This window comes from Takifugu flavidus, chromosome 21 (genome assembly GCF_003711565.1).
Source record: "Takifugu flavidus isolate HTHZ2018 chromosome 21, ASM371156v2, whole genome shotgun sequence".
Classification (NCBI taxonomy): domain Eukaryota; kingdom Metazoa; phylum Chordata; class Actinopteri; order Tetraodontiformes; family Tetraodontidae; genus Takifugu; species Takifugu flavidus.
This window is the reverse complement of record NC_079540.1, coordinates 2,293,560-2,315,867: the sequence shown is the minus strand read 5'-3', so window position 1 is coordinate 2,315,867 and position 22,308 is coordinate 2,293,560. Positions and strand designations below refer to the sequence as shown.

The window sequence follows — 22,308 nt, the reverse complement described above, 5'->3', positions numbered from 1 at the left end:
TAGGCAGACTGATCCCCAGGGAGGGATCTCCATGATCAGCCACAGAGCTGGCCCAGTGCCCCTGGAGGAAGAAATGGAGATACCGACTGGCAAAACATACAGATAAAAGACTTGGAGACAAAAAACAGAGTAAGGTGGGGGGGGCTGATCAGCGAGGGGATGCTGAGAGGGACGGATGCCGGACTGGTTTGATTGGAGCAGAGAAGAGAGGAGAAAAACAGCAAAGGTTAAATGGAAGAAGGGCAGCAGAGAATGACAGATAAACAAAAGAAGGAACAAGGATGGAAATAAACAAGTCTGCTCTCCTCAGCCCACTGGCCTCCTCTGTGTGTTTGGTATCTAGAGATTATGAAGCCGTGGGAGACTTTCCAGTCTACTGCTTGGCCAAACCATTTATCATTTATTTATTTATGTTTTATCTTTAACTTTTATGCTCTTATTTCAAATCCCATCTCCCCTTTTAATGTTTTTGTATTTTGGGAGGTATCTGACTTAATAGGCTTCAGCCAATCTGTGCAACACCCTTTGCACAACACTTTATTAACCCAAAGATGTAAAGTTTCTATCATGTTTCTCCTCTTTGGTTGTGTCAGGACTGCTACAAGGGCGTGTTTCTTTCTGGTCTAGTGCTCTCTCCATTATCGCTCTAGGCTGAAAACCAAGTGTTCAATTAAGCTATCATGTAATCAGTTGAACATATACGGTATAAATTAAAGCCTACACACAGTCTGGATGAATCCATTGGTCTGTTTAAGGCTGCGGGTTACTGAATTGACTGTGACTTATATAGGTTCTGGATCGACTTCATGGCAGTCATTGTTTCTCTCTCTCTCTCTATCTAACTGTCTGTGTGTGTGTGTGTGTGTGTGTGTGTGTTGTGTGTGTGTGTGTGTGTGTGTGTGTGTGTGTGTGTGTGTGTGTGTGTGTGTGTGTGAGTGCGTGCCTGAGTGTCATTAGTATGCAATGCCCTGCCCTGGTCTGTTATTAAACATTAAAACTAGATGAGAGAATATGACCTGACCCCAGGGGAAAAAAACACATACGCCTGCACACATGCACACGTGCTCGACCAATAATGTTTTTACCCCCCCCCCCCCGGTTTCACTAAAAGTCTATTTTCATGGATATTGCAGCTCCAAACTGTGGGGGTGGCACACTGAAAGGTGTGCTAGCAGAGGAGCTGGAGGTTTGGTGACATTTTGAGGTGAAATTCGTTGTGATTGTGTGGAATTTGGGGCAGATTTCTCTGAAAATATCAGGTGTCCAACGATGGTGAACTCTTTGTAAGTGAGCTTTGATCATTCTCATTTCACCCAGGATTGCTCGTTTACAACCCCCCTTCCTTTCATTCACAGTTGTGCTTTCTACCCAGCATACACACAGCATGGCTGTATTGTCTTTATCATATTTATGTGTTTACAGTGAGATGTATGTGGTGAAAACAGGGAAAGAAGTGTTGCAGAAGCCCTCAGGCGCAGGCTCACGTTAATAGTCAACCTTTCCCTCAGTATGTTTCTTTTGTGCACGTGTGGGTGTGGACGTGTTACTCTGCTGGGTTCTTTTTGTGCATAATCGCAGTTTAGCTGCCGACACTTTGCATTTGTTTGTTCATTTTGTGCCTCTATCAAGTAAAGGAGATGTATCTCACCCCCGGCAAAGTTAACACCTCCATGCAGACACATCCACACAGTTGCAATAAAACAGGAGAAATAAAGAGAAAAACTAATGAGCGGGCCAACAGCTGGCCTCTAATATTTCATCACTGCTCTCCATAAGATCATCCTCAATCGAGTTGGCATCGACTGTGGCACAGTCAGGTGTATTGTCTGTAGGTCTATGTACTTGTGGGTCCCATCATAAATCTTCATATTCTCCCTTTGCCTCTCAGTATCCCATCTCATCTCCTTCCCTTGTCTCTCTCCATCCATATATCTCTCTATTGACTGACCATTTAAGGTGCTGTCAGCCCTGACACCTCCCCTTTTTATGCCAGCAGACATTTACACTGTCTCTTGCCATCGCCCATGTGTGAGTCCCTCATTAATGTGTGTGTGCGTGTGTGTGTGTGTGTGTGTGTGTGTGTGTGTGTGTGTGTGTGTGTGGTACATGCTTCCGTGTGTTTATGGGTCCCTCTCTATGTATGCATGTCAGGTGTAATGGTAAGTGATGAAGTAGCCAGCAGCCTAAACAAGAGTTAGCTCAGGGGGGCAGCACTCGCTATCTATCTAACTGCCTGGGAGGGAAAAAAAGACAAAGCGAGAGGGGGAAGGTGAAGGTATGCTGCATTTATCATTTAAAGAGGAAAACAACAGCAGCTTGCTTTGTGATAGAAAGATGATAGTTACCAAAAATGTGCAGCACGATTGATACAGATGCTCACTGGCTAATTTCTGCCATTGTTCATTTCATCATCACAGATATTCCTGCCTCGCTCTCCCAACTTCTCAAATAAAGACTGATGCTCATGCTAGTGAGCAGTAGGGCTCTCTACATTCTATCCAGACAGTGGAATTTCTGTCTGCTCAGTTTTTGAAGCCCTAAATGCCGTCCCAACCGTAACCAAGCGTCTTTATCTGTACGCTATTCATTTATTAAGCAGCTCCCAGGATGAAAAATGATGCTTGAGGACTACCTTCTTGTCCTTGTGTAAAGCCTACCGTGGCACCTGGCCAGGCTTCATTATCTGATGAGCTAGAAGGGAGATTGTGTAGGATTTACGTGCATGCCGCACGCTTCTGCCATAATTAGATTGTATACAACATTAATTCACAACAAAACGTGTGCAGCGACACCACAATACAGCAGGATGTGGTGTCAAATTGCGTAAATAGAAAAGCTACATAGAAAGAATGCAGTGGGGGCTGGTTTTCTGCAGCCTTATAATGGCTTAAGCTTTTATTTCAAACCCATTGCTTTTGGACCAAGTCTTTGCATGTTTGTCTTCGAACGCCTGATGCTGACAGGGAGGTTAATCTACTATTAAACCCCACTGAAAATGTCTCTCTGGAGGGTTGCACAGAGAGTAGCGATGGCCCCTGTCACCTCCAAAGCTCTCTGATGAGAAAACCCCCACCGCCACAGCACGCTGAGCCTCACCATGATACACCGCAAAAGGGCTTATCTTCTCTGGGCATCACAGCGATGCTGGGAGGAGTTCCAAGGAGTGAACAAACACCAAATAACCAGTCGTCCATGAATGGTGTGCAGTTAGTGGGGGCAAGGACTATATATGACTGAAGGTGTATCTGTTTATGAATTTATGTGGGTGACGGTTTTAACGGATGTCATGCCACCATGGTCAAGGACCCAACCACACGTGTACAAATGGGCAAACAAAAACGCCCAGACGCTGACATAGACAGAAAGTTCAGAGTGGAGAGGGAATGACTGATGGACAAGACACACCAGAGGCTATTGACCACCTGTACTGTGACCCGAAAAATGACATATGTGTGCCACATTAGAGGGCGCCATTGATCAATCACTTACTGCAGACCCTGGACTTTGGACCCAACTAATGGGAACAAATTCCCAGCTGTAAAAGGATACAGCATGGAGTTGACGGAGAGGATCGTGTGTGACATTTTATTCTGATTCTTCTAAGGCACCTCGACCATCTTCGGTGTTGCGATTCCGAATATTTTCCCTAAAGAAAGAGATCATCAGACGAGCTCCCACTGCAACCAAACAAAGGTTATGATGAGTTATTCATGAGTAATCCCCCATACATTTCAATTTTGCACAGACCCTCATCAGTTTGCGCGTGACAATTGACCTTGTCATCTTCCCAGCAGTTCTGCCATCACAACAGCTTCACCCAATGGGCAATTAATGGGAGTCGTTTATGGTGGGGTATGCCCCAGACACACCCAGTGACAAAGATGTAATGAATCATTACAAAAACCTGGAGCACAGCACAGACGCCATTTTTACTCTGTCATGCTAGCAGACTATACCTGACTGTCTTCGTCTGAACGCCCAAGCCAGTGTTAGGTGGGTTTATATTCTTCACAGAACCCGGGGAACACGCGTGTGGAGCTAGGTTTGATTATTGGGGCTTTTGGGAGCTCTCTGCCCTTGCAGATGTCTTCGATTTCGCATAAAAAAGCTGTTCAGAATCACTGACAGCGCTTTTCATCTACATGGAAGATGGTTTCCGAACCCATTTTGGACAAACAGTAATAGGAAAAAAGTATTTATGTCCATTCAAAATACTAAAGCTGATTTCTAATAGGTCCATATTAAGAAAATATTAGAATATTTATTGAAGTTAATTGTAATAATCAAAACATATTTTATGTATGATTAAGAAGGGGGAAAACAGCAGCAACACTAAACCAATTTACGCCTTTTATTAAAAATATCTAACTAGAAAATTGAAAACCAGCCAGGGAGGAGGAATTTAAGAACTTTGGAAGAGGCTGACGTTTAAAAAAAAAAAAGTGGGGTTTCCCAGACTTCTTGTATGAAAGGTTAAGGTCTCAATATCAGTTCAATAAAATGGGCACAAAATAAAATACTGACATGTACATGATACGACTAACACGTGCCTTTGTCTCGACACTATTGCTCCTTTGTTCAGGACTTGGAGCTCCATAATGGTGTTCTTTAAAAATACAGTATCTGTCCCACACAAACCACAATCAGCAGCTACATGATGTTTATTTGTGGATTGTTGAATTCTATTGTTTTGTTTTTTATTCTATCGAATTCTATTGATTGTGTGTCTGTGTCTGTGTGTCTGTGTGTGCATGTATGGACTGTTCATAGGATAATGACTTTAGAAAGCGAATGAAGCTTTATCAGTAGGCAGTATCAAAATTCCTTTCTTTCTTTCACACACACACACACACACACACACACACACACACGCACGCACACACGCGCGCGCGCACACACATGCCATGACAATAAGCGATGCAGATACCCTCACCTCCATTTGGCTTTCTGTAAAATATACCTTTTTATCTCATAAGTCTCACAAACACATAAATCAATAGTGTGTTTGCGGGTAAACATTTGTGTGTATAAAATTGATCTGGAGGAGCTAAGAATTATAGATAAGAGTTAAAGGGAAAGGAGGAGTGTGTATTTTCTAAAAAATAAAAAAGCGATGCATTTTGATCTCGTTCAGGCCAGTGTGTTTAGCTGAGAAGCAGTGTGTATGTTGATGTTTAAGTGATGCAAGAAGTCACACAATCCAAATCCTTGGAACAGCAGACCCTGCGTCTAAGAGTTTTATACAATGTGTTCATAAAAATAGCAGACAAAGCTGCTCAGAAACTGTACTTCAAAGATGCAGAAGTCTTCTGATGTCTAATGTGATATTTCAACAAAGCAACAAAGGTAAGAATCATGGCAAAAGTGGATCAAGAGACACAGAGAGAAGTGAAGGAATCGGGAGGAAGTTAGTACGAGTGAAAGAAGGGAAGGAGCAGGAAGAAAAATGGCAAGAGTTGAGTTGAGGAGGGAAGAAGCGGTTTCAGGCCAGGAGAAAAACGGAGGAGAAGAGTTTAAATCAAAGGAAGAATGATAGATGATGGCAGCCAGAAAGTCTGGCTCTTTCCTCATTTAATTCAAGGAATCCATAAGCTGAAGGCACAAAGGGACAGCCGCGTGTGAGCCCAATTTTAGAGGACACATTAAAGAGCAGCCTGGCCTTGCCCCTCTGCCTGACCCAGTTTGGAATCGCTCTTTCGCTGACTAAGGCTCACATTTTGCTTTAAATTTTGGACCTGGCCTCCTCCTAATGTCCATTGTTCATTTTTTAATGCACTTCCAATGCAGAGTTGTTTACGATCTGCCTCCGAGGCTCTTTGGCAGCAGCGGCTCCAGCAACAGTCGCATCGGTGCATAAATCATAAAATGCAATCAATGGAATTCCGGTTGAAGGTCTCATGCGACAAAAACAAAGCAGAAACTTGTTCACGTACTGCATGTGTGATTACTGGAATTGTTAAAATAAAGCGTGCTGGGATTCTTGAAAAGATTACAGGTATGATCAAGGCAAATATTGATGATATCTGATTGTATATGCATGTAGCCTTGTGCTAAAGGCTTGAAGCTAAGGTTTCCATCACATTCTTCTCTGTCTCCACAGGCTGACAGGCTTCCAGGTCCCCCCTCCTGTCACCAGCACAGGCAACGTCTTCTCCTTGAGGTTGACCAGTGACTTTGCCGTCTCCGCTCACGGCTTCAAACTCAACTACGAAGGTCAGAAAGTGTCCGGGTGCATTTGTGTGAATGATGCGCTTTAGCGGTGTAGCGCGGAGCAACAAAAATGAACAATCAATGTCCACATCTGTGGAGGAACACTGAGCCACAGGGAAGGTGGAGGGTTTAAAAGGGAAGGGAAAGGGAAAAATACTCCTCTGGATGCACTTTAGCCACCGCCAAAGTTATATTTACATTTAACAAACATGTCAGAGTAAATTCCTGTTGGGTAAAATTCAGGACATTTTCAGCTTTTAAATACATGAAGTGATGTTGCACAGCCAGATGGTGAAGTTTTTCTGGTAACAGCATGAACAATATGTGCCTTAATTACACTTAATTAAGGAGCGCTGACTTTCATCAGTGACAACAGGTGGGGAAAACCACCCCAATCCGAGCCGCCCCAAACCCATCAGGGCTTCAATGGCCTCCAGCAAAGAAAGTGGGATCCCAGGTGAAAGCAGTTTTCTTCCTGGTAGGACAGAAACCCTGCTGGGTCAGAGCCCTCGTGGGACAAGATGGAAAAGAAAAGTTTGAGGGAGTGGGGAACAGCTTTCAACACTCTGTTAAACTGCAGCCCACTTATTTCCCAAAGGAGATGGTGCAAATCCAAACTACGATGTGGAGGTGGATGCGTGAAGGATAGAAAAGTACATTAAAGGAGAGCACGTTGTTGTATTTCATGCTGATGACTGATGGAAACTGACTTTTTAATGTCTCAGAACATCTTGAATAGCTGCCATGTTATACTGATCTCTTTTGAATTTTTCCTTTTTGATTTCTCCCCTTAATTAGGATTTACTCCACCAACGACCCCTGTGCGACCTTGAAACATGCTCTATATTTTTGCTTGCGCATATTAATGTGACCATATGCCGTAAATGCCAGCTTCCTCCTTTTGTTTTAGCGGCAGGAGCCCAACTTTTGACAGATCAAAGCGGAGATATGGATGAATAAAGCAAAGGTTGACATGGAAGCGGGCGCATGTTTACACGGCATCCCCTGTGCATTTAAGATTGGATTTAGATTAGCAAAACATTGAAGTCCTCGGTGGAGCTGTTAGTCAAAGAGAAGAGCATGAAAGCGTCTGCTGGAGGCCGCAACCTGCTACTATGCTACGCTCATATTTACGTAGCGTGTTGCTGTTCGCTTGGGGGATTCAGTAACATTCAGCTTACTTTAGGTCTTTCAAATAACGTAACACACACTGCTGTGCAGGTGAGGAAAGCACAAGTTAATCTGGGAGCCATCCACACCGGGAGGTCTTCCATAACGCCACCCCGACCTCCGGCCCATTGTGGACAGCGCCCCCCGCAGGCAGCCCTGACTCAAACGGAGGTGGAGCCTCCCCATGAAGACACCACTGAGTAATACTTTATCCCAAGAGTTCCTAAACCCACAATATTTAAATGAAACACCATAAATAAGTAGTTAAAATTAATTTGTAAGAAGGATAAAGAGGAAATGAATTCAAAGCCAAGTCAACAATGGGCATCCTCAGCTATCAGCACAAATAGCATCAGACAGGCACTAACATATTTAAATTTGGTCTTGGTTCACTACCTCTCTTTGGTTCACTTCCTCTCTTTGTTCACTTCCTCTCCTGGTTCACTTCCTCTCTTTGGTTAACTTCCTCTCTTTGGTTCACTTCCTCTCCTTGGTTCACTTCCTCTCTTTGGTTCACTTCCTCTCCTTGGTTCACTTCCTCTCTTTGGTTCACTTCCTCTCCTTGGCTCACTTCCTCTCCTTGGTTCACTTCCTCTCTTTGGTTCACTGGATAGTCTATTTGCATTTATGATGTGAAAAAGCGAACCAGGACTCAAGACAAGCGTTCCCTCAGCAGCAGCACCACAGGTTCACACCACTATTACATATTACATTCTAGGCATTCATTATATATATACCTTGGTAAGGCATTCGGTCTGATGCAGGCATTTTGTGCTGCGTTGAGGCAGGAAAAAACCTCCACAAGGTCATATTTGAGGTCATGGAAGTGTCACATCAGACCAATGTCAGCTGGAAATAATTTCCACCTCACGAGTCTCGTCAACGTCAGATTTTACCCTGAGGTGTACATAGAAGAAGCCAGGAGGCTTTCACATCGCGTCTGGACTGTGATTCTGACTTTTAGAGCCCATGAGTAATGAGTGGAAGTGGAGGAAATGGACATCTGTTCTGCTGAACCTGCTGCGGTGGCACTTAAGAGCCTCATCTCTACAAGAAGGACGAGACAGGGGGATCTATGTTTTACCGTAGGGATGGAGACAGAAGTACAGATGTGGCAGGCAGTATTTTAACAATAAAATAAGGAAGGAAATGGTCATTAACGCCGCGGCCAGGAGGGATTTTCCACTTGTAAGAGCTGAAAGTCCAGCCGATCGGCAGCAGCCTTTATAGCATTTATATGCTGATGTGGTTTTTGGAGTCCTTGAATATTACTCTTTCTCTCTGTCAGGTTATAACTAATTCATAAATTAGCACATATGTGCCACACAGCGTGTGAGGGAGGAAGGGGGCCATGTATTATTTAGCAGGATGTTGAAGGCAGCTGTATATTGTGCTGATGAGACAAAAATCAAAGATTATCGCAGACAGGCACGCCAAGAGTGGCCTTTCTCAACACAAACCTCTATAATTAAATATTACTCTTATTTGTTCCCCACCTTGTCGCTGCTCATTTTCAGTTATCTTCACTCATTCCACTAATGAATTATTTGACAAATGGAGATGAGGCTCATTCTAGAGGTGTGTTATCAGATTTATTTCAGGCAATTATTGAGATTTACGGCATTTGATACCGTTCTCCTTCTTCCACACAACACGTGCTCTTATACATATACGTATACTGGCTCACTAAACAACTAATCAGCTAATGCTTATTGTTGGGCTTTCGGGCTGTTGTTTGCATTGACAGCAGCTAAAAATGTAGCAGAGAGGTCCTTACAATGCGGATTCTATCCCTTTAAAGATTCTGTCCTATTGAAACAGATGGCAGCATGACATTTCCATCCAGATAGTGCACATGTGTTGCCTGTGTATTTAAGAAAAGAAAAGACAGGAAGGAAATAGGCATCTAGTAACCCTTTTAATGCAACAATGGTCGCAGCAGGACATTAAACGGAGTTCATAAACATCCAGGGTGTTTCTGGAGGTTGCTTTTGCATAAGGTAATGGGGCGGTTAGCATGTGTGTGGCATCCCGGGAAGGAAAATGCGTACGTTAGAATATACAGGCACGCGTTTTCCAATAGTGCACGCATGTTTGGAGCTGAAATATTAATGCTCAGTACATACATTCATGTAGAATTTAGCCACTTCTACATGTTCCCAAACATAAGCATTGTAATACACAGGACAAGTGGAGGCACACGTCTCCCTCGTGTTGTCGGCTCTTTAGAAGAACACGGTCGCCCTGTCATGTGACCAACCCGTCAGCAGACACTTCAGTCTGCCTATTTGCTCCTTCTGAACAATCGTATCGCTTTTATGTTAGAAGATTGTGCACTTTCTCCTCCTCCATATCAGCTAAATCACTTAAAATGTGGATAAACAGGTAATCAAGACCAATTAGAAGAGTACTCAAAATAAACTGACTGTTTGCCTCCGAGAGGAGTCTCCCATGAACAGTGGCAACGAGCTTTTTCTGCCCGTTCGTTTCATAAAACAGAAATAAACATCTTCCTATTTTCATTTCCTGCATCATTTATATTCCAGTTAGATAAGCATTTGCCAGTCACAGCAGTAAACACAAGCCAGCAGCATTTAATCCCTCATTGATGGGTCTGATCAGACTGATTTCATGGCCACTTTAACTGCCTCCCCGGGGGATGCGCTTTAGAAATATAAAATCTGAATGATGGCAGGATTGATAAGCACCTCCCTGACCGCCAAAAATAAAATAAAATAAAATAGTGCTTTCCACTACTTTTTTTTCGTCCTTCCCTCATTTTACTTTTAATTTATTGATTTTGACTTGAGTCTCTGGCTTCAACATCGTCCAAGTCAAACCTGTGTGTTCTCAGGCACGTGTGAGTGCATGTGTGGTATTAAAATAGTGTGACTGATGCTCTGGCTCTTTTAATCAATGTCCTCTCCTCCGTCCTGCCTCCATCTTCCCCTCTATATGTCTGTGTTTTCTCATTGTCAGCCATGTTTTAGTTTCTGTCCATCAATGACCTCGAGGGGAGGAAAAGCTAATAGCTGTTATGTTTTCAATCTGCCAGTCCTTTGCAGGATCGCTTCCAAAGCTAATTTAGTTGAAAAGAGAGTCTCGCGTTGGGTTCTGTAAGATTCACGGCTGTTCTGTTTCCCCAAAAGTCAGGGTTTGAATAAAAATAGCTTCAGGATAACAGTTCCGTATTTAGATGATTAGCCTTGAAACAAATTATACATCCTAACTTTCAGCTCAAAATTGATCATAACTGAGTAAATGAATGTTTCTGCTGTTGTTTCTGGCCTGAAGACACATGAAGGCAATCAAAGCTTTAATGAGCTTTCCTGCTGGTGAACTTAAACAAGATTTCCAAAGATCCAGGAAATTACAATAATAATAATAAAATAAACCGGGCGAGATGAAAGAGACGTGTAAACCGTGAGCTAAAGCAAAGGTGGAAGATGCAGGTTTCTCTCCTTTTGTGACGTTCCAAAGACATTCGGAGTCAGGTCCATGGGACAGGGAGCACTCAGGCGTGACCTGCAAAGACAACCAAAGCTCATTTGTCTGTGAGTGGACGCCTAAACGAGCAGAGCTGGCAGCTGAGCCGCCTTGCACTCCTGAACCCAGGCCTATACTGTGCAGAGCAGCCAGGATATCTGATGACGGGGGGGCGTTAGCAACAATCTCCACAATGTCCTCTCTGCAAAAAGTGGAGCTAGCATGGGGCCACTGGAACCACCTTTCATCGTGTTGTTTGCCTACCATGAACCTGCAGGTGAAGACTTCCGCTGATTGGTGTTGGGTTCTTTCACCACAGAAGCAAAGAATCTCAGGTCGAAAAGAAGAAAAGAAGGCGGTTGTAACAATGCTCCGGCTGTGAGGAGCGCCTCGAGGAAGTGAGAGAGAGGATCAGCCAGGAGTACCGGAGCACCGAATCTCAGCTAAAGAGGCTTCGGCTGGGAAATATGGAACAACTCTTGAGAGCCGTTCCTCTGGTTTCGCCCCTCGAAAGGGGGAAACGGCGGCGGCGCCTCGACGATTGCAGCTCATTGCGAAGAGGTGCTCTGCGAACCCGCCGGGCATCAGTGCGTTAGATCACAACACCGTCTTTTGTGATCCTGAAGAAAAACGAGAGCTCATCAAAACCTGGATGATGGCAGATAGGAGAGCTAAGAGCAGCTGTGACAGGCAGCTGCAAGTGAAGCAGCCATTTCTGTGTGAAGAGCTCCACTGATGACACAGTGGTGTCCCGCAGATCAAACAGACAGTTTGACGTCTGTGGTCGCGTGGAAGCGGGTGGGTTTCAGAGCAACAAACACCTTCCAAAAAGAAGCAATCTGAACTCAAAATTTCCCTGTTAAAGCTCTTTTGAGAGCCTTCCAATAACAGAAGACTATAGGAAGCTCTTTGGTTGTCATTTTGATTTGTATTATGTGAACGTCTCGTGACATTTATTGTATTTCCCCACAGTGTGACAACATAATAGGAAAACAACCAACAAAGTAACATGCTGTCGTATTTACCATTGCTATAAATGTGAGCCTTTACTCCCTCGTACCTTATCATTTTAATGCACCAATGCAAACCCATGTTGCCAGATGGGAAAGGTTGGATCATCGTACCGGCAGCTTCACAAAAAATGATGGCGAGTATTTAAATCCCATTCTGTCACGTGTCAGGTGTGTCTGGTCTGATAAAACATGACCATAGATGGCTCAGAAGTGCGTTTTTCTTCACCACGTCTATCTGTTATGAGCTACCCAAACCAGAATTGAGTACAACATGATTTAACGTAGCCCCTTCATAGTTCGGTCACATTTTCGTGTAAGTTGGGACACCTTATGTCAACATTCAGCCGTTCACACCCACGACCACTGCTTGCAGAACAACTAAGCTACAATAGGAGCGTCCATCATACACATTCAGCTACCTGAAGTATATTCGGACTTAGGCATTCAGCTCAAGGCCACTTAGCTCCAGGCTTGTATTATGCAGGGGTCCAGGATCGAACCGGTGACCTTTTGTATGGCTGGTATAACCATAAACCCTGACATTTGTGTTTTATTCATGAATTTATGTAATGCATTCAGACTCTGGTCTCTGACTTTATGTGGAATATGAGTACCTAACAAACACACAAGGATGTATTTTAATGATTTTAGGTTTAAATCTCCCCGTGGTCCTTGGTCTACTCCTGCCATCAGAAGGTTCTTTGTCCTGGAGCGTATCCTCCAGCTCTTTCCCTCTGTGAATCCACTGTTGGGCTTTTGCCTCCCAGTGGTGTCAGAGGTCAGGCAGTTCCTTTCTGGTCTCGCCCTTTTCTGGCCTCCTTCTTGAGTCCCTCCTTTCTCTCTGAGTAGCTTTCCTTTTCAGCCAGTTTCACCTGGAGCTCTTCTTCCAGGCTGACAGGCTTCTTCTCACCGTCCTTCAGAGCAGCTAGCGTCTGGGTCAGCAGAGCCGGGGTTTGGACATGAGCTGTGATAAGCCTTTGCCTTTTCCTGTTTACCCTGCTGATCATTTTCCTCCAGGAACTGTCTGACCCCCTCTTCTAAGCTCTTTTCACCGTTCTGCAGCTCTCAAGGGTCACTGAGTTGCTGCTGAGAAGCACTGATACGTCTGCTCTTTCTGGGGCTCTGAAGAGGGGCAGTTGTTGTTGAACCTCATCCAGCTGCCTCTCTGAGTCTGAGCAGGAATTTAGCACCTTATCCAGGTGCTTCCCAAAACCAAAGAGATGGCGCTGAGTTGAATCTGTGGAGTCGTCCCTTTTATCGATCATCTTCTTGGCCTGCTGCAGATCATCTTTTGAGTCTTATGTTGCTTTGTGTTGTCTTCTGATATCCAGCCTCAACATACCAAGCAGACATGGCATTTCCGGAATATCGGGGAACGCCACGGCACAATTAGAAGAATAAAAAGTCCTTCGTTAAAATCGCCCTGCAGTAAAACTCTCCTCTTGAAATCTGACTCATGAAACGAGATCATTTGTTGCAATAACGGGTCATCTCAAAGTCCTCGATGGCATCCAATAATTCATGATTCGTCCTACTGCTGCAAAGAGTTTCTTGTTGCAGTGGAATTAAATTGACATTTTGAAATATTTTTATTAATTAAAAAAAAAAAATCCTTAACCACAGTTCAAGGATTTCTGTCTATAGATCTTTTATTATTGACGTACATCCCATCAGTATTTTCTGATGATGTAATGGATAACCTGTTACCATAGCAACGGTACAGGTGCCTAAGTGATAGTCCATTTACTGGCTGCATCATTATAATGAAGAATATGAAAATGCATATCATATATATATATATATATATATATATTATATATATATATATATATATTTAAAAAGTGTGTGTGCGTGTCTGCGCACGGGTGCATGTGTTCATTATCTACAGTGTGAACGTTCCTTCTTCTTGCCACTGCTGCAAGGTCAGCTTCAACACAGGGGCATAAATCAAGCCGAAACAATCTCTTTCTTCCTCCCACACACACACACACACACACACACACACGCATACAGTGACAGGGGATGCAGGAAGCAGATTGTATGGAACAAATTTAAAGGGTAATATGTGGTGTTGAATTGTCATAAATTTTACAAATGTCACCGACCACCAGTGCCTCCATATACACAAATCAATGCTGTTGAATTGCTGACGTGTATTTCAGCGTCGCCTGGCCTTTAGAACCCACTCGGCAGATCAGGAGACTGTAATTGTGTGTAATAATGGAAAATATCATTTCAGTGTGTGTACCTTTGTGTGTTTGTTTTGTATACCTTCTCGATGGTAGTGGAAAAAACAGCACATCAATCATATATTAAATGTGTGTTTTTAGCGCGTAAAGCTACAATTTCTTAGGAGTCACAGTCCCGTCATGTCCGTCCCAGTCGGCACCAGTTGGCCGGTTGGAACAGGACCCTGTGATGAGGAGTCCGGACTCAAATTGGCAGGTGTGTGTTGCTGTGCGTGCATGTAGAACAGCCTGGAACACAGCCCTCACAGGAGTCACGCGTCCATAGATCAAACGTGATTGATTTTTTTCAAGACCCTTGTGCGCCTCACATTAATCACGGATAAAACCGCGACATGTTCACAGTCAAAGGGCTCCACCAATCAGAAGCATCGCTCCAGGCTGGAGCACGGTGTCGTTCCACCCCCCCGAAGATCATGAATAAACTGTGTGTTTTTAAAAACACAAGGTCAATATATGTTTTTCTGACGCTGCTGCATAAATCATCATTTTAGACTGAAACTAAGTTCTGGTTTTGGATCAGATTTAGCTGCAGGGTAGGTGGAGACCCCACATGTCACATCAGGAGAGATTTTGGGGTCACTTTTGGTTCGAAAGACTTGTTAAAAGTAAATAATTTGCTGCTGCTTATGGAGAATGATGGACTCTATGCAAGAGAGCCTCAGAAGTCCAGGGTTAAGGCCACGAGAGAAAAAGGTGCTATTTTATTATCAGGAGTCATCCTGATAATGTTATTCCTGGCATGATGTACCTTTCATCTATTAAAGGAGCCTTTTTATAATAACAGAGCCGCCGCCTGTCCAACATCCCTGGCTGTGGTCGCACCTGCAGGTGCTTAACTGAGAAAAAACACAAAAGAAAATTGCTAAATACTTGTTTTAATAGTTGCACCGACCGAGAAAGTTTGCTTGGTGCCTTCAGTAGCCACTGACATTAATGCTTACTTGCTGAATAAATCAACCATTTTATAATGAAAGAGGACAAAAATATAGCTGCCAAGCCACTCAGTCTCAGCCCCTCCATCACTGTCCACTCAACGTATCAGTTTGATGTCCGGGTAATGTAATTATACTAAATTGCTGCCAAATGTGACTGAGCTGCCGGTCCAGTTAATCACGAAGGCACGCTGATACCTGCACGACAGGAACTATGGATTTCAATAATGGGAAAATGTTCTTCTATATATCAGTGCCTTCATAAACCTTAAAATAATTTAGTGATTATTGATCAGACATGAGTTTGCAGCTCATCAAGTTTTACACAGCTCTTGGTGCATAATGTATACGTGTTTGAGACTATGTGTTGATTTAAGGTGGCCTCCTGGCCAAAGTTAGTCCCTTATCTTCCTTCATATCAGCCAAATAGCAAGCAGACTTCAGCCAGGGTCGCCACCTCAACCCATCCAATCAGCTTCTCATGCCAAGCGCAAAGGTGGGTCGTCTGACGAGCATAGCCGCAAAAAGTTCGGCGTCATGCTAGGCTCTGATCGTCAGAAAAGCAGCAGCTCGGCTACAGCAATCAAACGGCGTCTCTCTCCAAGTTCTCAGCAGGTGAGCGCAACACCCTATTAAAAACGTGCAGAACCTTGGCAGGCTGTAAAAAGACTCCTTTCTTTGTGGCTATTCTATAGTATTTAATAACAGAGAACTCAGTATTCTTTTTGTCCTCTGGCTTCTTCCAGCAAACATCATTATGTCATTTTCCAGCGGTGCTTAGTGCCAAAACCAAAACGTAAATAAATACACTCAGGGTTCCAGACAACAGCCTGAGTCTTTAAAACTTTCTCTGAAACATTTCAGAAGTCTTTTTCTGTTGTTTTGATGCTACACAAAGACTTACCCGCTGCGTAGACTCCACGCCGACACGCGTATCCTCCAGTCTCGTGCCAAACGCAGACGTGCGCGTGCATGTGTGTGTGAAATGGTGTATTTCATCAGTGATAACGGCACAAAGCCTGGTGACAATAGACTTAAAAGGAGTTATAAAGAAAAGGGATTAAATGGGGTGAAAGCTTAAACACTCCTGCAGTCTAATATGTGTGTGAAGCGTACTTCCTGCTTTGTTTGGCTCAGGAAACGTCCCATCAAGAACACCAGTCAACACAGTAGTGACTTTTTCCAGATGGACGAAACATGGTTCTGCTGTTTAGTTGCTGTGATACGTGCAGAAACTGCCTGTTACCTACAATGATTTTGGCACAGGACGACTGACTCTCACTGATGAGGGACACAAGTTAAAAGGAAGCTGGTTGTTATACAGCCAGAATCTTCATTATCATCTGATCTGCTAATTATTTTACAGTCAATGACTTTCTGTCATCTATAAAATGCCAAAACAAAGAACTTTTGATGGGTTCAGCCTGCCTCTATTGTCCAATCATCAGTCTAAACTTGCCAAAGAAGAAGGAAGAAGCTGGAGTTCTGTCCACCAACTTTCATTTAATGAAATAAATTCTAATTTTTATAGCTTCTTCCTGGTTATGTCCACTTTTAAGTTTAATTAATAGCTAAATTGTGTTACCAATACATTCCAGGGGGGCTCCCCTGATGTTAACTTTAATAGGTCGTGCTATGATGAGCACAGCTACGAGGCATCCTGTCATACACGTATACCCAGCTAGGGCGCTAACACACACAGATGCTATCGGCACGCGCTGCTGATTCACGCACAGACACGCGTGGCATCCACCACAGTGGGACAGAGGTTGTCAGTCAGACACATCAGGAGCGTCCCTGGAGGCAGCAATCGCTGTATGTTAGCATTTCAATAATAATAATTCATGTTTCAGACGCAACTGATCGATATGAAACCTGCGCTGCTTCATATAGCTGTCTGCCCGCTTGGTGTCAGCAGGTTTAAAGACGATCTCTTTGAGGTTATAGGAGATGGACATCGTCGTGGGGCCCAGCAGCTGAACCTTGAAGATAGCAAGGGGTTTCTTTGTATGTCTGTAATATCTGTCAGAATGAATGTTATTCAGCAGATATGTTGCACTGGAGCACCAGCAGCAGACCAGAACAGATGGTGTTGCTTCATGTCTCCATAACCCGCTGAAATGATGTTGGCAGTGGAAAATGGAGACTCGCTCTACATCACGCTGCCGTTTTTTTGGCCTGTTTTAGCGCCCGGACATGGCATGATTTGTTGCTAGTTGCAGCCTTTGTGGCTTAAATTGAACAACTCAATGGTGTTTTGGAAGATTAGGTCATTGTTTGTCTCAAAATATCGCAAATTCTGTATTATTTGCGAACCTTTTTAGCGACGTAAACCGTAAAATGTAGGATTTAGTGTGTTTTGTTAAAGATTTCAAAGCCTTCTTAAATCACTGTGGCATTTTTACTATTAGACTATGATCCTCCAGTTCTGAAGAAGAGGCTCTGCAAATTAGCCTGAGGCGTCAGAGAAGCGATGCACGGCACGCTAATGGAACTCCTAATGGAAGCCCAGTGTGCTAAAGGGACCAGAGTTTGTTTTCTACATGAGCTGAGGACTAAACAACAACAGGCCAACCATTAAACTCTATTATTACAGTAGGGATACCGATGCGAGAGGGCAGGCTACCGCTCTCCCACCTGTGCAGTTCAGACGTATTCAGCTCATTTAATAATGTCTAAGATGATGTTCACCAACATGACTGGACCATTAAAACCATTAAGAGTGGTTTCCTGCATATCTGTACAGCAGATGGATGCACATGCGTGTGATAAAACACTGTAAGTATTTAAAGTCACCATTAAACATGTACGTTATTGTGAAGGCCATCTGTGCTAGTGTTGTTCTCACAGTAACCACTTTAAGATGTTACGCAAGGCAACACAACATATCTCACAGCTGTTTCGGACCTCTTGCAGGAGTTTATTCTATGTCATTTTGCCCACAGCGAGTAGCTTTGTAAGTCAACAAAACGCCGCCAAGAGAAGCAGCGGTCGCAGGAGAAGATGCTGTTTACAGGAGCAGCATCTTCTCCTTTCAGGAACCTCATGCAGTTGAATCTATTGTGTCAAATTACACAGTAAAATGTGTCACACTGTGGTATTTGGGTTATATAAGGTTTATAATAACTGGTAACACAATGTTTGTCTTGTTTTTTTCATAAATGAATCGCCAAAGCAACAACTACATGTATTATAGGCAATAATTACACGTTATTTTTAGTTTGAATGCGTGTGTATGTGTTAATTACCGTATTTTGACGACCATAAGGCGCACTGTATTGAAAGGCGCAGTCTCAGTTATGGGTGCTAAATCTGTATTTAACACATATATAAGGCACTCCGTATTATTAGGCGCATGCTGAAACATACACTAAAAAATGACAACGGAAGTAAAACAGTGAGTTTTGACACATTTATTGAAGAAAATCCTTCTTCTGCCACAAAACCATCAAAGTTTTCATCTTCTGTATCTGAATTAAACAGCTGCACTATTTCAATGTACAACATCCTGAATTCCTCTTCTTCATCATCTGAATCAGACTCACCGACCGGTTCCGGTTCAACGTTGATTTTGTGAAAGCTCTTCCAATACATGAAGACGGTATCATAGCCCAGGCATCTACAATCCACCCGCATATGGTGGCATAACTCGCCCGCCGCTGCCTCATAGTCTTCAACAGATTTTGACTTGCAGGTCGAGCAGCATCGTCGGTCCGTGTCGTCACCACGAGTTCATAGCATCCAAGGAAATTACATTTTCAAAGGCTTCACATGAACGTTCCGAGGCCGATCAATACAAGGTCCGGGACGGACGCGATTATTTGCTGAACCCGTCGCTTGGCTAACTATAGTGTCGTTTTGTGAGCCATTTCTTCTGTGTGCAAGTCTCCTGTTTCTCTTAATGGATATTGATTCATATTTTGGAGCAGTGAGCTTCTATCTATTGGTCCACTTGTGTCTTCTTAACCTTTTCACCTCTGAGGAGAGCCTATTTTTCCGAGTTCAATGGCGTTAGCACAAGCATGTATGCGCGCGTGTGTGTGTGTGTGTGTGTGTGTGCAGCAGTGCAGCTTTAGCAGAGTGACAGTGATGTCAGACACATAATGATTTCCTATTGGCCGTTAGCCCTTGAGGCCCAATGACCTGTTATCGATCTGACCAATTAGCATTCACACCTTTAATTAATACTGAAGTTTACACGCGCACGCAGGCTTGCGCACGCACAGAGGCGTACACACTCCGACCCACACTGGTTTAATTAACAGTGAAGAGAGGGGTGGCTGCAGAAGGAGATAAGAAAGGAAGCGAGAGCAGGAGGCTGGGAGACAAGTGTGAGACTGAGGAGGGGGGGTCATTTAGAGAGAGCCTGATATCCATACAGCCCATTGATATTTGAGAGCTTTATGTCGGAACGCGCTGGCGTAATGGCATCTGACAAACTTCTCATCACACATTAGGAAGATTGCCATCAGCGTCGTCTCTGTAGGTGTTGTTTGGCCTTTCCGTGGGATACGGGACCGTCGGGAAAGGAGCGGAACACAGCTGTCCAAATCAAAACAATGTATGCGAGGATAACGCAGCCTTCATTTCCTGGGCTTTTGGTTGCCAAAAGCCATGTTGCGTTCCTTTCATATGACCACAGTAGGTCAACCTGGCTTGGTTTTAAACAAACAGGTAAACGCTGGACCTGGGACGTTCCCTCTGATCATGAATGCCGGTATAGGAGCTTCTGATGACGACCCGTTGTGGGGCAAATCCGAACGGCCTACTGAACCACGCTGCAGAGACACACTGAACGCAACATCAACCAGCACAGATGCCAAAACAGACTTCACTGACGTCCACGTGTGCCCCCGCATGAACGCATGTTTGTGGAGATGAACGAGGTGTAACTGACATCCCTGCTTCTTTGTGAGCAGCCACGCCGGCGCCATTATGGGCCCATTCAATTACACCGAGGGAAGGTGTGAAAGAGAAGCATCTTTTCAACTAAGCTACCTAATGATGAATATTCCCTCCACAAAAACTGGGTAATGGGGCCAGACAGAGTCATTTTGTCCCTGCCGGACCGAGATTTTACCCAATCCCATCAAATTGAATCCTCACCACCTGACTCTTTTTATTCCTCTTTTAACGAGAAAAAGGATATTGAAATGAATCCCCCCCTCCCCCGAAATGATGCGACCCGTTGATAATAAACAATATTTTCTGCTATAGACACGCGCGGTCGATGAGGTGAGGACACAGGTGTGGACAGCGAAGCTGGCTGATGCATCACAACCATATTGAATACAGATTATTATTGTTCGCGCAGAACATCAAGGTAACCCTCGGGGGAGAGCTTTGTGTGTTTGTGTGTTTGATCGTCTGTGTTGCAGGGCGTAATAAACCCAATGAGACCTCCAAGGTCTACTGCCCTGGCTCCATAATGTTTGATCTCTGGAAGTTGCACGCTTTGTCTGGGCTATTAGCCCATCTCCTTTGGTCGCGGCGTGATCTAATGCTTTAGCCGCCGCTGCTCTTTCCGGGTCTACCTCAGCTTTAACTCATCCTCCCAAACTCATTTCCTGTGACACACACAGCGCTGCCACTGAGTCCATTATAAGGACAAAACACAGATACAGGACATCATTTTCAAATGCCAGAACAGCGGCCATTCCTTTTCCTGGCGGATGGAAGCAGAGGACGCATAATGAGTACGTGCGTCCTGCACACACGCAGTGGCAAAGGTAGCGCGGCGGTAATTGGTTGACACTGTCAGATGTGTGGAGCGATGGTGTCACCCTCCGTCCCCTCCCGCTTGACTGACTAAGTGAGTGGGGCTGGATGAAAAGTATGAACTCCTGTTTTTGTTGTGTTGAACTTTTCTTCTTTAATTCTAAGAATATTAATTATTTGTGTAGATGCAGTGGGAGTCGAGTTTCTTAGGCGGTCGGCATCCTTGAGGTTTACTGAATAGCGTTGTCATTGTGCACGGCTCGCGCACTAAACCACTGCCATTTAATGGCTATTGATGCCTCACAACAGGGAGTTGCGTCGACTCAAAAAGAAATTATTGGAAAGTAAATCCACGGTCTTTTAAACTCCCGGAGATCTCTTTATATTCTTTATATTAATTTCAGCTTCTTTTGTGTGCATGTCTCAGGCGCGCGGCATTTTTATCTCAATGCTTTAAATTGTCCATAAATTATGGCGTAGCCGTACATAATAATTCCATATCATCCCATCCAATATGTTGAGCTGCCATGGCTGGAATTTGAGGGATTTGCCTGAATCCCAGCAGGGATGACAGGTTTTTGACAGCTCTGCTGCAGCTTTCTAACAATGTTAGAATTGTTTCAGGCAGAAGAAGAAAACTCTTGTCTATTTTATAAATATGAGGATGCAACTTCAATGAGGGAAGTATGGACGACTGTCATCTATCTATCTATCTATCTATCTATCTGTCTATCTATCTATCTATCTATCTATCTATCTATCTATCTATCTATCTATCTATCTATCTATCTATCTATCTATCTATCTATGTCTGTCTGTCTGTCTGTCTGTCTGTCTGTCTGTCTGTCTGTCTGTCATTTTACCAGCAAAGTCTGAAACAATCTTCTCACCATCCACCTCTCCATGACCTCTGGGAAGAGCTTGAAGCCCTCAACATATGTGGAGGTAATTAGTCCTTCCAGTATGTCCTGGATTTGGGATGGCCTCCAACTGGATGAAGGCGCTTGGACCAGTGGTTTGAACCCCCTCGGCTGGTGTCGATCTACCCTGAGCTCTTCTCCTCTGATGCTGAGCTGCCATCCTGCTTAGGAAGTTCCCTCCAACTACTTGTAAAGTACAAACCCTAACGTGATCATATGGGGAGGGTTTGATGGTAGACTGACCGCAGCAGTGTAGACAACCAGCCTCTCACACCACATTGCCTCAGTTCTTGCCCAAGCAGCAGCCCCGGGTTTAGAGGAGATGAGTTTCCTTCTTGACTCTACTGACATTGTTTGGGAGCAAGCAAGGGTGCAATGCCTGGAATATTGCACACACACATCTCTCCAAACTGCTTTTTAAACAAGATAGTTTATGGAAATCGGATGACACAGTTCTTCTGGTTTCCTAGAGGTTTTTAAGCAGTTATGCACTTGGGTCAACCTTCACAGATGTTCCTGAGATGTAAAACACGAAAACTATTTAATCCACGCCTTTCTGACTCCTTTTCTTAAACCAACAACGATCCAGTCGGCATTGTTGTCTGTCTCA

General features: G+C 44.0%; 1 protein-coding gene across 1 annotated transcript in view; it reads left to right on the top strand.

The window, feature by feature from the left end:
• The window catches only part of csmd3b (CUB and Sushi multiple domains 3b), a 212,716-nt gene that overhangs the window by 64,235 nt on the left and 126,173 nt on the right, over positions 1 to 22,308 (top strand). Inside the window, exon 3 of the mRNA XM_057020312.1 lies at positions 6,101 to 6,213. Coding sequence (XP_056876292.1) covers positions 6,101 to 6,213 — 113 coding nt within the window. The remainder of the gene's footprint in view (positions 1 to 6,100; positions 6,214 to 22,308) is intronic.